The sequence below is a fragment of the Rhinoderma darwinii genome, chromosome 6 (assembly GCF_050947455.1).
Source record: "Rhinoderma darwinii isolate aRhiDar2 chromosome 6, aRhiDar2.hap1, whole genome shotgun sequence".
Taxonomy (NCBI): Eukaryota; Metazoa; Chordata; class Amphibia; order Anura; family Rhinodermatidae; genus Rhinoderma; species Rhinoderma darwinii.
The window spans coordinates 127,988,217-128,003,116 of NC_134692.1; the positions used below are offsets into that span (position 1 = coordinate 127,988,217).

At 42.7% G+C, this 14,900-nt stretch overlaps 1 protein-coding gene across 1 annotated transcript; it reads right to left on the reverse strand.

Moving 5' to 3' along the window:
• Positions 1–452: 452 nt before the first annotated feature.
• Positions 453–14,599, reverse strand: ZFAND2A (zinc finger AN1-type containing 2A). Its single transcript, XM_075831413.1, has 9 exons — positions 14,344–14,599; positions 12,648–12,739; positions 11,346–11,440; positions 7,925–8,056; positions 6,021–6,172; positions 5,801–5,917; positions 4,594–4,654; positions 2,864–2,940; positions 453–1,696 (listed from the first exon to the last, which is right to left on the reverse strand). The coding sequence occupies exons 2-9, from the start codon at positions 12,700–12,702 to the stop codon at positions 1,657–1,659; spliced, it is 729 nt and encodes a 242-aa protein (XP_075687528.1). The 5' UTR covers positions 12,703–12,739; positions 14,344–14,599; the 3' UTR covers positions 453–1,656.
• Between the last annotated feature and the right edge of the window lie 301 nt (positions 14,600–14,900).

The following is a 14,900-nucleotide window of genomic DNA, read 5'->3' on the forward strand; positions in this document are numbered from 1 at the left end:
TCAGTATAACATAGAATTCATACTTTAACCTACCCTGCTCTAGAACACCCTACCGGAAGACTGGACTGTATTTCCAACAGGACAGGTTCCCTTTAAATACAGCCAGTCGGAGAGGGTTGTAAGACATGACTGCAGAATCAGACTACACACAGGGTTTGTTTGTAGTCTGCGACCATGGAGACAAACAGTTTGCTTCGAAGCCGTTTATACAAATCAGTAGGATTTTTTTATATCAAGTATTTTTGCTAAATGGCTTTTTATTTTAGATGCATTGGAGGGGACACAAAAGTTGCATTGACATCTTGGATGGCTTCCAAGGGTTCCCCTTTTAAAAAAGTAGGAAATATATAATTTTGGGAACATTCAATGTAATTTGGGAGAAAATGGTATGTGACAAAACGATATGCTCTACCTGAAGACATAATCATCATGTGTGAGAAAAGGACAAATCATTACAAAATATAACTATTTATTGGTTACAGGCAGCCATATTTACATCCCAGTATCGATAACGACAAACATCATAATAAGTAACGCAGCTAAGAAATCGTTCAGTTCATGTTTCAACGGATTCATTCCTAGGCTAGCGGTGGCCGGCCCTTTTATAGGCAACTCCGAAAAGTGCCACGGTCATGACACAGAGCCACTTAAAACAAGGGCATCGATAAAGGGTTAAAGTGGGTGATAAATAACTATACAGCTCCCAGAACAAGAGTTTAGGCGGAAGCTACACATTGTGTGGCATCTAGCGAACAAGCACATTTGGGAGAAGCGTTGTAAGCTACAGTGTCATTCAATTGGTCTCAGCCAATCAGCATCGCTGGAGTGTTCTCAGCAATGCTGATTGGCTGATAGACAGGGCTCTCCTTTCTAATACTCCTCCCAAATGTCCCATTAAGCTGGGTGCCATATTCCGTATATAGCCCGACCAACCTCTCATCAAGGAAATGGTCGATTGTGAGCTCTTTGTACCCACTAGTTTAACCTGTCACGTGTCTGTGGTGCTTAATAACCTTTCAATAAATCTATATTTTTAAAGCTTTTCTTAATATAGGGAGTATATAAATATATCAAATCTTAGTGGACCAAGGCTAATCCCCCAAAGGGTATCATACTTATATAGCAGTATACGATGCCTATTAACTACATTAGCAGATGTGTAGAGCTGTGCCAGGAGCGGTAACTGAGGGCCACCATGATTTTTAAAGATTTAGGATCTGGGAAGAACAGATCTGCATTCAATAAAAAAAACAAAAAAAAAAAAACAAAAAAACCTGAGGAAGTTAAAGCTGCTTTTTGTCTACGCAGCTAAATCTTGTGGGGCTGGGTCAATGTTCAATCATGGTATAGAAAGAAGAATGAGGTGTTCGATATTACAGGTTTGGGAGTTCTACTGCGCTATGAAGAGGTTACAATGCAATAATGTAGAGGATTTAGAAAAAAGGGTTTCTTGTGGAATTAAAAAGTTATTGGACTAAAAACTGTGGATACCTTTGCATACTTTTTTTTTATTTTTTATTATTGCATTGTATGAATTTATAAAGAAAAATCAAAAAAATTGTTGGTGAAGGTGTCTAGAGCCTTTAAAAACGTCATGCGATGGGTATAAAAACATTTATTTGTAGCCTATGGACTATCAGGACTGATCAGAAGCTTTCATTGCCCGCTGGCTTGAATTGTGTTGATGCCGGGATTTCTATAAAGAAAAAAGAAAAAAAAAAAAAATGTAAAAAAAAAATGACATCAGACGTAGAGAGACGATTATTTAACCATTGACAACATTCCACTGTTACAACTTACATAAAAAGTTCATTAACGGTCTAAATACTTTGCATTCCTTATCTAGTTCAGATTGCATTGTGCTTTCTTCTCCATTTAGGACTAAACTGTGTTTTACACTGGGCGATTATCGGGCAGACAAGCGCTCACATGACGCTCGTTGCCGATAATTTCTCTGTATAAAGAGGGCAGCGATCACAAGATGAACAAGCAAACACTCGATCATCGGCTGGTCGTATCGTTTTAAAAGAAGTTAAATATTCCAGTTGGCAGCAACACATCTCCCTGTGTACACAGACGCGCTGCCGACATGATAAGGTATAGGGACGAGCGATCTGAGTAACGTCCACTCGTCCCCATCCATAGCTCCGTGTGACAGGAGCCCCGATCAACGATTTCCGGTTGATCGCGCTCGCTGCACCGGTCGATGAAAAAAAAGTGTCTTAAGGCTACATTCAGATGAGCGTGTGCAACCTCAAACATGAAAAAATGGATCCCTCATACACTAGAGTCTATGGAGGGAAGCGTGAAAGCGCAAGAAAATAGGACATGTCCTATTTTTCCACCGACCCGTCACACACACTCCGTTGAAACAACGGCAACGTGAACGTCCCCATTGACCTACATGTGTCTGTGACGGCCGTTGTTTTAAAGGCAGTTTTTCCCCTGCACAGCAGTACCCCCAGCCACTCGTTGTTTAGGGAAACGCAACTTCACCTAATTCACGTGATGCGCTGCAGCTACTTCCCGATTTCGAGGATCGGTGAGGGTCTTGGCATTTGGACCACCGATCATGAAGTGATGGCATTTCCTAGCGATATGCCATCATTTCCAATAGAGGGAAAACCCCTTTAAATCCCTGCATAGAAAATACCATCACCTCTGTGTCCAAATACTGAAAAAAGCAGCTCTTTCTCTCTCTCTCAGAGCAGACAATTCCAGCACAACCAGCTGTCTGTAAACACAGCCATGTCTCTGTGTATAGTTGGGGAAACTGGACTGTCCGAGCCTAGCATTTGATTACAATACCTTTATGGGAATATGATGGTGTGGATAAAGAATTCTATACTAAAGTGCCACTTACCTGAGAGTTAGCAGGTTGTTTATTCCGGCTTCCAGCAATGACATCTCTAGCGCCCTCTGCAGTGCTTCTTCTTCACTCTAGAAAAGACAAGAATATTCTACACATTAGTCGTTGTACTCTAGTTGTATAACGAAGCATGGCTGAATTTGGGTAACTTTTATGGGTTCCTTGAAGCAGGGCTTTTTGTCAGTAATTTACCATCACTTTACGTAGGGTAACAGGGTTTCAGATCTCATATTTAACATCATATTGTAAGTGTTTTTGATCTCGCAGTAGCTTATAAATTTTATTTTAGAGTAAGCACACACGTAGCGGGGAAAGGTGTGGCCGCGATGCTGAATATGAAAATTAAATAAAACCATCCTCTTCAGCTGGTCTGAATCCTACAAATATACATAGATAATTCAACTTTGTTTTTTTTTTCATGACCTAGTGAGAGGGATTAGATTGAACAGTTAACCTGTTTTTGGCTTGTCAACAGAGCGAAATTTATTTCTAGGCACAGTACGCCTATAGGTGGCCCTGGGGGGGAGGGGGGGGGGTGAATGCTAAAGGGAAACTTGACATATTACGTGTACTGGTTAGTGTAGTCATATGTAAATTATGCGTATTGATGTTAACTAGACACTTATGAATACGTGTTCCAAAAAGAAAAAAAAAAAAAGTGAGCTCTTATTTGTCGATTTTGCAACCACCAATCTACCCCAAGCTTACTAATGCCATTTTACACATGAACGCTCGTTCCCAATCATTGCCCTATGTAAACAGGGCAACGATCAGCCAATGAACGTGCAATCGGCTGATTTTATCGGTTATGCTGCAAGAAATATTATCGTTGTCGGCAGCACATCTCCCCCTGTAAACAGGGAGATGTGCTGCCAACATGATGGGAATGTGTCAGGATGAATGAGCGCTCGTCCTCATACATAACCAATCATTGCTCCTCATGAAATGAGCAGTCGAGCGCCGATCAACCAACTGCTTACTCTTCGAGTTTCCCCATGTTCGTGTGAATCTGGCCTGACGTGAAAAACGTGCTGTTTTTCACGTCCGAGGTGCCCCCGTGCGGGTTCCGTTTTCACGGACCTCCATAGACTTGGGTCTATGGAGGAATCTGTAAAAATGGAACAAAATAGGACATGTTCTATTTGTCAACGGACTCTTCACAGGGTCCATTGAAACAACGGCCATGTGAACGGCCCCATTGAAATATATGCGTCCGTGTGACGGCCATTGTTTTAACGGCCGTACTCTACGTTTGTTTGAATTTGGCCTTAAATGGCTTTTTTTCTCTTTCAAAACCCCTCCTTTTTTCCTACTGTTGCGTAGGTCAATTATTTTCCAAAGTACAGCGAGTGGTAGAGGACACCCAGGAAGGGGGGGGGGGGGGGGGTTGAGACATGGAAAGGCTGCAGAGGGCATGAGATGTTGCACTTAAGGTGTGGCCTATTTTATGGGTGGAGCCTAAGGAGCAGAGAATCTGCACTTACAGGCTCCAGAGATGTAACGTCTCTACTGCTTATTAATGGAACCTGTGCACCCATTGCCCCAAAAACAACCTGCCCAATTTTTAACCATTTTGTTTTTTGGCCTGAGTATAACCCAGTTTTATTGGACACACAGAAATAGAATTGTGATCAGTTATTGACATCTCACACTCCATTTACTTAAGATTTAAAATGCAGTTCTAACTAAAAGTTTTAGCAGAACGTATACAAGTATTTTCTTACCAATCCATTAAGTAGTCCAAAATCAGATAGAACCGGTTCTCCAGTGGCCACCAATGAGTTGCTGGATTAAAAAAAAAAAAAAAAAAAAAAAAAAAGCACAAGTTAGAGCAGGTTTATGTGAAGACTTACATTAGGTTATAGGTTACCTTATTTAACCCCTTAATGACCACCAATACACCTTTTCACAGTGGCCACTAAGAGGCCTTAGGCTAGACTGCCGCCTTTTCACGGCAGCCTAGTGAGCTGGAGTGGGTGCCCCAGCTGTCGGATGACAGCCAGGCTCCTGCTCCGACGGTAGTGATCAAAGTTAACTTTGATCACGGCCGTTTAACCCCTTAAATGCTGCTGTCACTAGCGACCGCAGCATTTAAGTGGTTTACAGAGGGAGGGAGCAATAGGTTTATCCAGATGCAAACAAACAAGGGAATCAAAACAAGAATTTGTTTTACTCCATTCATCGCGCAGTATAAATAACATGCATTACGATACTAAATATGTATATATATTTTTTATGTTTGATGACTTTTATTCAATTAAAAAAAAAAAAAAAAATACTTGAATGGAAACAAAATGTGTTTGTTCTCCTTTACTTATATAATCCCCCTTCAATCTTTGTTTTATTCTGTTGTCCCACTAGGGAACAGATTTTTTTACCATAATCCAGTGGATTACCAGTGTACACCAAGACATTATCACCTGTCAGTGTAAGGCTGCGGACTGCGACTCCCATGGGTGATGTCACAGACACAGCTCCTGAGCCTATGCCATACATGTACGGCACCAAAGTGTTAAAACGTGGGGAATTTTAGGATGATGTACAGTGACTGCAGAGGGGGACAGAAATAAATACACTAAGGCTTCGTTCACATCTGCGCTGGCGATCCGTTCTGACGGAGCTTTCCGTTGGAACGGAGCCCTGACAGACACAAACAGAAACCATAGGTTTCCGTTTCCTTCACCATTCGATTACGGTATTGATTCTGTCAAAACGACGGAACCCTTGCACAACGGAGACAAACGGAAACCATTGGCACCGGATCCGTCACCATTGAAATCAATGGTGATAGAAACCTATGGTTTCCGTTTGTGTCGGTCAGGGCTTCGTTCTGACGGAAAGCTCAGACGGAACGGAGCCCTAGCGCAGATGTGAATGAAGCCTAACATGTATATTGAGAAACATTACGGCACAATAGCGGCAGTTCACTACCTTTCATCCATAGCTCTGCAGCATCCAGACTGCGTCACCTCCTGTAACTTCATGGGAGAATTAACGATTGCTCGGTTTTGTTCTGACGTCTTCGGAGATCTCATCAAAGCAGCATATCTGTGAAGGAGGAAACACATGCTGAAACTACAGTCATTGTGAACGGTGTGAGACATGCAGATAAACATCTACCCACTCCCGGAGCAGTGTGTAAATTAATTACCCAGCTTTAGACAGCGCCTGCCCTTTGGACTTGCAGTCGTGATCCGATGGATGTCTGTGGGAAAGGCAGAAATTACTGTGACACCGGTGGCATTCAATCTTCATCAGCTCTTTCCTCTTGCATCCTGGTTTACAGCATCGATTTGTAAAAACCTTGGTCATTAATAAAAAAAATTATAAAAATAGCTTCTGTTTCATTTACACAACTGTCCCATTAATGGTGCCTACCTAGAAGTCTTAAAGCAAACTTGTCACCTCTCCTGACAGGTCTATTTTAGTAAATACTTGTATTCCCCATGAAATGACAAGTGTGGGACATCTTTTCCCTCCAGTCTCACTCTGTCAGCACTGATTGGACAGTGTCAGTCTGCGTAGAGACACACCCCCAACTGGTAATACCCAGTTGTCAATTTCTTCATACATTTCTAGGAGGAATAACAGAGGAATGTCACAACGTAGAGTGGCAAGAAAATAGGTTCCAGAATTATTTCAAGTATTTACTAAAGCAGACATGTCATGTGACAGGTCCTCTTTAAAGAGAAGGTGTCACGAAAAAATTTTTTTTTTATATATATGTTATTGCTTTTAGTAGGTCATTAAAATAAATTGTATTTGTGTTCTACTTTTTTCTTTTACTTCTCTACGGGGGCTGCCATTTTTTTTCATCTCTGTATGTGTCGATTAACGACACATACAGAGATGGAATACGGCAGATACAGCCCCATAGAGAATGCAAACGGGAGCCGTTCCATTCACTATAGTGTACGCCGTCTGTGTGGGAACTGCGCATGCGCCGCTCCCACACAGTCCAAAAGGATGGTCTTCGGCAGAGTGACATCCGGCGCCATTTTCATGTGGACCGGAAGCCGCGGCCGGACAGTAGGATGACTACTTCCGGTCGCGGCCTCCGTCCATATGTTCAGAAGCAATGTGGTTGCTTTACCACATGCCAATGCTGCAATTTTGGGAATTGCTCCCTCTAGTGACCAGCACAGGGAAATGTTATAAATTAGAATGTAATTTATAATATTTCCTGACTTGTGAAAAAAAAATAAAAAATTAGAACAATGTCTAATCATTTATATACTAACTGTTTAACTAAAAAAAAATATATATATATTTTTCTCGCGCCACATTCCCTTTAAGCTGGGCGACAACCTATATAGCTGCCACATAGGTCTGCTTTCCCAAGAACTCAAAACGGCGGAATAGTATTTTTAATTCCCTGACAAAAAGGGAAAATACTCAATTAACTGTTTAATGGAACGCTCCAAGGAACTCCTGCACTTTGTGTGGACTAGCGTAGGGCCTGAGAGAGCAGTGCATGACACAGAGATCCAAACGTCCAAAAAAAAAATCCCTGTGTAGTGTACTACCCCCTCGAGCCCTACATTAGGCATACATGCTAGGCCTACATTAGGCATAAGGCTGGATTCATACGAGCATGTTCGGTCCGTAAAGGACGGAACGTATTTCAGCCACAAGTCCCGAACCGAACACACTGCAGTGGGCCGGGCTCCTAACATCATAGAACGGTCATACAACTGTCCCGTACTGTAATCATGTTTTCAGTACAGGACAGTAGTTCCACGGAGAGGCAGGGACTCCTAGCGTCGTACATAACTATGATGCTAGGAGCCCGGCTCCCTGCAGTGTGTTCGGTCCGGGACTTGCGGCCGAAATACGTTCCGTCCATTACGGTCCGAACGTGCTCGTGTGAATCCAGCCTAACACAATGCATCAGTTTTGCTGTGAGCTTTTCCTTAACAAACCATCTTTAATTGTCCCTATAAGGCAATATATAAAGATATAGATGCAGAACTGGATGTCAATAAAATTAGCCAGGATGCAAACTCAAATAGGTCCCTGAAATATTTGGTTGTGGTAGTAGAGAAATAATGATACCTTCTGTTTACCCGTAGAAGAATCAGAACTGCAGTTTCTGTCAATGTGTTGACCAACAGCAACGTCTGCCAGTTCTCCTCTCCTCACTGGTACTGGAGCGCCACACAGTGGACAAACTGGGACTTGCACATCCTAAAATAGACAGTAGGACGAAAGTAGACAATAAGATTAGTGTAGTGGCCACGTGTACACATTTCTAGAGAAACCGGTTTGGTCATTATCAGCAAACCTGGTGTTAAACAAGAAAAGACGAGAGAAGAGCAATTTCCAGAAAACAGATAAAAATGTTTCACAACGCACCCAATTGTTGCCTTAAAGATGCAGTAAATGTTTTCCGCTTCTCACTCGCTACATTCTTCAGGCTTAACTTTGTTATTTCAGGCCTTATAAGAGTTATTACAATTACGGAGAAGCCAATATGTAGATTTATCCTGTTATGTAACTTTCATTTAAAGGGGTTTACCCCAGGGTAGGTGATCAATGTATAATTGCTAGGGACAACCACCAATCACTAGAATAGGCGTCCCAGAAACCCCCTTTCTTCCTCACCGGCACGACCGCGGAAAGGACTTTGAATGGAGCGGTTGTCAAGCATGCACAACCGCGTTTAAGAGAGTGCTGTGTATCTATCTATCGTCCTGTGTGACAGCAGTCTCTGCCGTCTGTGTGTGCGATCGAGAGCGGGGCAACGGCTGTAATACACAGCCACGGCCCCGCTCTGACAGCGGAGAGGAGAGAAACCTCTTCGCTCCGCTGTTAACGCTTTGAACGCCGCGATGAAAGCTGATCGCGGCGTTCAAAGAGGGGGGACTACACATTGATCGCGTCACAGAAGATAACTGTGACGCGATCAAAGCCCACAACTCATATGGCCAGACTGCCCAGGGTCCAGTGAAGGACCCCAGGGCTGTCTGAACATATTTCCTGTTAGGATATACTGAGGTATGTCCTAACAACTGCCTGTGTACAATCAGTAACAGGCTAATGTACTGGCATATAGATCTATGCCAGTACATTGCAGTTACAAAATAAAAATGATAAATCCCTTTATGGGATTTAAAAAAAAAAACGTTAAATGAATGTAAAAAAATAATAATAATGGTAAATAAATAAAAAGTAAATAAAATACACATAAAACACATTTTTTTATAATAAACTTTTTAAAATATAAGTCCCAAAACATGAAATAATATAGACATATTTGGTATCGCCACGACCGTAACAACCTGTACAATAAATGTATAACATTATTTATGATGATCGGTGTAAAAAAAAAAATTAAAAAACTGCTGCGCAACTGCTTTTTTTCGGCATTTTAATCTAATTAAAAATGTATAGAAATTAAACGATAATGTATTTGTACCAAAAAATGGTACGTACATAAAGTACAACTCGTCCCGCAAAAAACAAAGTCTCATACAACTACGTCGTACAAAAAATAAGAGAGTTATGAGCGTCGGGATGCAAAGAGTGAAATGTAAAAAAAATTGCTCTGTCCTCAAGGCCAAAATTGGCCGTGTCCTTAAGGGGTTAAACATGGCAGCATTTGTTTGTCAATAAGAATTACGATCCTCTACATAGATCGGTTAGTACAATGATGTGTTTTATTTAAATGTTTATACTGCCACCTTGTGGCCATATGGATAGAACTGCAATAAATACTTATTCAAAAGGAAACCGGTCAGCCCATTTATGCTCCCCCCTCTGAAGGCAGCATAAAGTAGTGACCGATACGCTGATTTCAGTGGTTTGTCCCTTATGTCTGACAGTTTCGTATTTTTTGTTTTTTTTTTAAATTACATTTCGAACGTTGCAACGCTCACATCTCGCCGGGAGAAAGAAGTCTGGCGTATTGATGAGCTGCCGCTGCCCAGAGATTATAGATAGCCTTCGCCCCATATTACTGTGCATAGGCGGCTGGGCAGGGGTAGCGGCAGCTCAAGAATACGCCGGACTCCTTACTCCCCGCGCGCTGCAACGTTCACAATGTAAGTTCTCTAAAATCACTTAAAAGGTGTTTTCCAACGAACTAAAATACAGTTAAACGTGTCCATAAATAAGATAAGATAGACTTTATTCATCCCCGAAGGGAAATTAGTCACTGCATCACAAAAACAAACAAATATACAATAACCACGAAACATTTGACGTATGACATAATAAAATAATAAATGGCAGTTATACATTTGTGCAATTACATGTCATTTTCGACAATGTCCTGTTATAAAGATATATTATTACCAAACCGCTGTCAGAAGTTTTGTTGTGTTACTGGTTGCCCTTGGATCCGACCATAACCCATTCCTCTGGACACATCCCGGCCATAGTATGGCTTTGTGGTCGCTTTCAATGTTCTCATGAACGCGCTTTATTTTGTTTGCACTCAGGAACTTCCGATTATTCCCGAGTGGTTGGTGTGACTACAAGCCTGTTCGCGTGCGCAGCAGTAGCGCTGTCCAAATCCCCGCCTGCCCTTGGGAACCGGCGACTGTTAGCGCAGGCTAAGATTTGGACAGCGATGCTACTAGTACTTGCAGCAGACGCTGAAATAATAAATTAGAATCAGTCGGGAACAACCGCCGGTTCGCGGGTGCATACAATCTTCCACAGCGATGGTACTGCGCATGCACAGTAGCGCACGCTAAAATTGAAGTTTAGAATAAGCACTTGGGAACAGTCGCCGGTTCCCGGGTGTATACAGTCTTGCTGAAATGCAAGTTTAGCAGAAGCACTCGGGAACAGTTGCCAGTTCCCGAGTGCATGCGCGGATTTGGATAGCGCTCCTGCTGCGCATGCGCACAGGCTTCTAGTCACACCAACCACTCCAGAATAAATCGGACGTTCCCGAGTGCAAACTAAATAAAGCGCGTTCGTGAGGACATTGAAAGCGACCACAAGGCCATACTGTGGCCGGGATGTGTCTTTTCCCGACCAAAGCCAGAGGAATGGGTTATGGTCGGATCCAAGGGCAACCAGTAACACAACAAAACTTCTGACAGCGCTGTGGTAATAATATATCTTTATAACAGGGCATTGTCGAAAATGACATGAAATTGCACAAATGTATAACTGCCATTTATGGACACATTTAACTGTATTTTAGTTAGTGGGAAAAACCCGTCAACTAACATAAAAAAGTGACAATGGCTGAAATCATCTTATCTGTCACCACTTTATTCTGCCCTTATATTGGGAAGCTAAAGCAGGCGGACGGGTTCCCTTTAACGAGATCGAGGCAGTGTACTCAAACCCGGCTCTCCAGCTTGTGAAATGACAACTCCCAGCAGGTCCTTTTTACAACGCCTGTAGAGCCACGGTTCGCAGTCTTCTGCTAGAAGGTAATCGATCCCCATAGACCAGCTTTTTAACACGCCCCCTTGTCCTTATCCTGCCCCCGTGAAGCAGACGCATCAGATCATACCTTCTTGTAAGCAGAAGAACACTTATGTTGGTCATAGGTTATGTGGTCCTTGCAGAAAACATCCTGGCAAGCATCACACGTCATCGGGAGGAAATCTGCAAAAAAAATTTGGGGAAAGGTTTACATTCTCTTCCAGTAACAAGACAGGAACCCCCCTGAAGGAGTGTGTCCCGGCCCCTGGAAATAACGGCTGATCAACATGAGGAGGGTCCAGCAATGGAACGCCAATCCCCCCGCCCTTCACCAATCACCGCTTAATGCTCGGAATAAATAGTATTTATATCCATAGCAGTAACATACATGGCCAGGAATCAGCCCAAATGCGAGGAGGGGCTTTCTCACTCTTTAATACATTTTTAGCTGCTGCTTTTTAGGATATCCCCAAGAATTCATGGCATCTATTAGGGTATGTTCACACGGCCGTAAACGCCCCGAAAAACAGCTAAAAATACAGTGCCTGAACATCTCCAAACATCTGCCTATTGATGTCAATGGGAAAAACAGCATGTAAAAAAAAAAAAAAAAAAAAAACGCCCCGTAAAAAAGAAGTGCAGGTCACTCCTTGAGCTGTTTTTCATTGTCTCGATAGAAAAACAGCTCCAAAAACGGCCATAAAAAAAAATGCATCAAAAATGGCTGAGAATCAGGGGCGGTTTTCCCTTGAAAACGGCGCCGTATTTCACAGCCGTTTTTAGTTTGCCGTGTGAACATGCCCTAAAAGGATTTACTTCATCACAGATAACCCTGATCATATAGGAGTCATAGTGGCAATCAGATCATCACTGCGGGTCCGACTCCGACACCACCGGCAAACAGCGGTTTCTTTAGGGGTAACCACAGCCAGACAGACATTTTGCCTGCAGCGCCTGTAGTAAGGCCTCATGCACACGACCGTAGTTTTCATCCGTAATTACGGATCAGGTAATTATGGATGAAATTGAGGACCCATACATTTCTACAGGCCACGGACGCCTTCCAGTACATTTACACAGGTGTGTCCAGGCCGGAGAAATGATCTGCAAAATATAGAACATGTCCTATTCTTAACCGCAATTGCGGCACTGACTTGCCCATAGAATTCCATGGGCACTTCCGTAATTGCGGAAGGGTACGGACGTGCATCCGTATTTGCAGATAGTAAAAACCCTTACGGTGGTGTGCATGAGGCCTAATACATAGAGGCCATTACATAACGGATCTGAGGGGATTCTGAGCAGGGTCCTAAGAGGGCACATGGACAGAAGTTGTACTTTAAATGTTACTGCGGCCATAGAAGGTACTGGATAAAGCGGCTTATAATACCTAGTTGTTTGCATGTGACTTCGGAGCAATGTTTTCCTAAATCCGGTAACTCCATTCTACAGAGCTGGAAGATTCTCGGAACGTTGGATATTCTGGGAGGTAAAAATAATAAAGAAGAAAAACATTAATTCATAGGTCAGAACATTTTGGAAGTCTGATCACACTGATGCTGGTTTCTGTCCCGTTGGGTTTCCTTGCTCTTTGACTACACTGTTCCTGCCGTAAAAAAAAAAAACTGCCGGTCTTATATGACACTAATGGGATCGGTTAGGATTTGTTGGAATCTGGTTAATTAATAAAAGTCTGTTGGTCCAGCAATCCATAGCCGGGGACTACCACTACTCCAACATTCATCTAGAGTGTTAAACTGTCCATACAGCAGGGTAGCTTTCTTTCTATCCCCTGAAAAAACAGCTTTACAGAGACTCTGTCACCACATTATAAGTGGCCTATTTTGTACATAATGTGATCGGCGCTGTAATGTAGATTACAGCAGTTTTTTTATTTAGAAATAACAATCATTTTTGACGGAGTTATGACCTATTTTAGCTTTATGCTAATGAGTTTCTCAATGGACAACTGGGCGTGTTTTACTATATGACCAAGTGGGCGTTGTACAGAGGAGTGTATGACGCTGACCAATCAGCGTCATACACTTCCCGCTATTCATTTACACTGCAGATAATGATATAGCTATATCGCTATGTGCAGTCACAAACACACTGTAACGCTACTCGTGTGTCATGACTATGAATATACATTACCTCCAGCCAGGACATGATGTGTATTCATTCTCCTGACACTTCTGTAGCGTCTCTGTGCTTTGTGTGCTTTATCATAGCCAACAAGAGGGAAGTATGGAGCGGGCTCACGGGTCCAGCAGGTGTCAATGTATGTTACAACTGACACTTCACTGGATGACTCTGATGCCTCCCGTATAACCACTTCGATACCACGGTAAATTGCAACCGTGGCATCTACGCCATTAGAACAAGTAGGGCAACCCCCTCCGATTGCCCATAGCCCCTCCCTGCAACGGAGATGGTAAAAAACAATACACAAGTATTGTAGTATATTGTGTAAGCGGCAATCCAACGATCGCTAGTTGAAGTTCCCTAGGGGGACTAACAAATATAAAAACAAAAACAATGTAAAAAAAAAAAAAAAAAAAAAAACAACAACACACAACAACAACATACATATTACACACAAAAATATTACGTTAAAAAAATAAAAACAAACACCTTTTCCCATTTTCCCCCAAAAGTAATGAAACATTTTTATTTTAACAGAATTGATATTGCCGCATCTGTAAAAGTCTGAACTATTACAATAGAACATTATGCATGGTGAACACAGTTAAAAAATAAACATAACACCATCATTGCGTTTTTTTTGGTCACTTCATTTCCCACAAAAAAAAAATGGAATTAAAAGTGATCCAAATAATCCTATGTACCCCAAAGTGGTACTAAGAAAAACTACAACTCGCCCCACAACAAGCCCCCACACCACTCAAGTAAAACGTTTTGGCCCTCAGAATAAGGCGACGCAAAACAAAAAAAGCGACTAACTGCACCAATTTCCAAAATCAGTGGCCCTCCAGCTGCTGAGGAACTACAACTCTCAGCATGTCCTGAGACCACTGCCGTAGGTTGCCGATCACTACCATATACAGAAGACCCAGCTCTCTTACCACTCTGACGTCCCGCTGTTTCCAGTCCCGACCTTCCCGACTCGTTATATACCAGTGCCTCATGCTGAGTCATGGGCCTAAGCTGCGGAGTCATCCTCCGTGATCTCCTCCCACCGGGCCCAGAACGTTCCAGACAAGTCATCCCGTGTAACTGCGCTATCATCATTCTCCGTCCCGCAGTGATGACGTCATGCCGTAATATCACATGTAGTAAAAGTGCGCTGTCATGTCCCCGTCCCGCCCTAGTGACGTCATGGCATGTTGTTGTTTTGCTGACTAGAAGGAAGAGTAACCATGGTGACCGCCGCGTGGTGTTGGGCTGTCTCATTGACACGGTAGAATGGGGGGAGTATTATTGAAAACAGTGTATAGAAAAACAATGAGAGGCCACTAATAGCAACCATTGAGATTTCTTCTTTCATTTTGAAATCCAGCCATGGAAAATGAAACCTATAATCTGATTGGCTGACACACACCACACACACCACACACACCACACACACCACACACACCACACACACCGGAACCGTTACGGGCTGAGTGACGTCACGGTCCCA

Bases quoted from the DNA above. Each gene is read 5' to 3' on its own strand.
- ZFAND2A (XM_075831413.1), bottom strand. From the start codon at position 12,702: ATGGAGTTACCGGATTTAGGAAAACATTGCTCCGAAGTCACATGCAAA. The intron at 5,918-6,020 runs GTAATTAATTTA...CCTCCTTCACAG, and splicing joins CAGGCGCTGTCTAAAGCTGG to ATATGCTGCTTTGATGAGAT. The intron at 4,655-5,800 runs GTAGTGAACTGC...TTTTTAATCCAG, and splicing joins TGCAGAGCTATGGATGAAAG to CAACTCATTGGTGGCCACTG.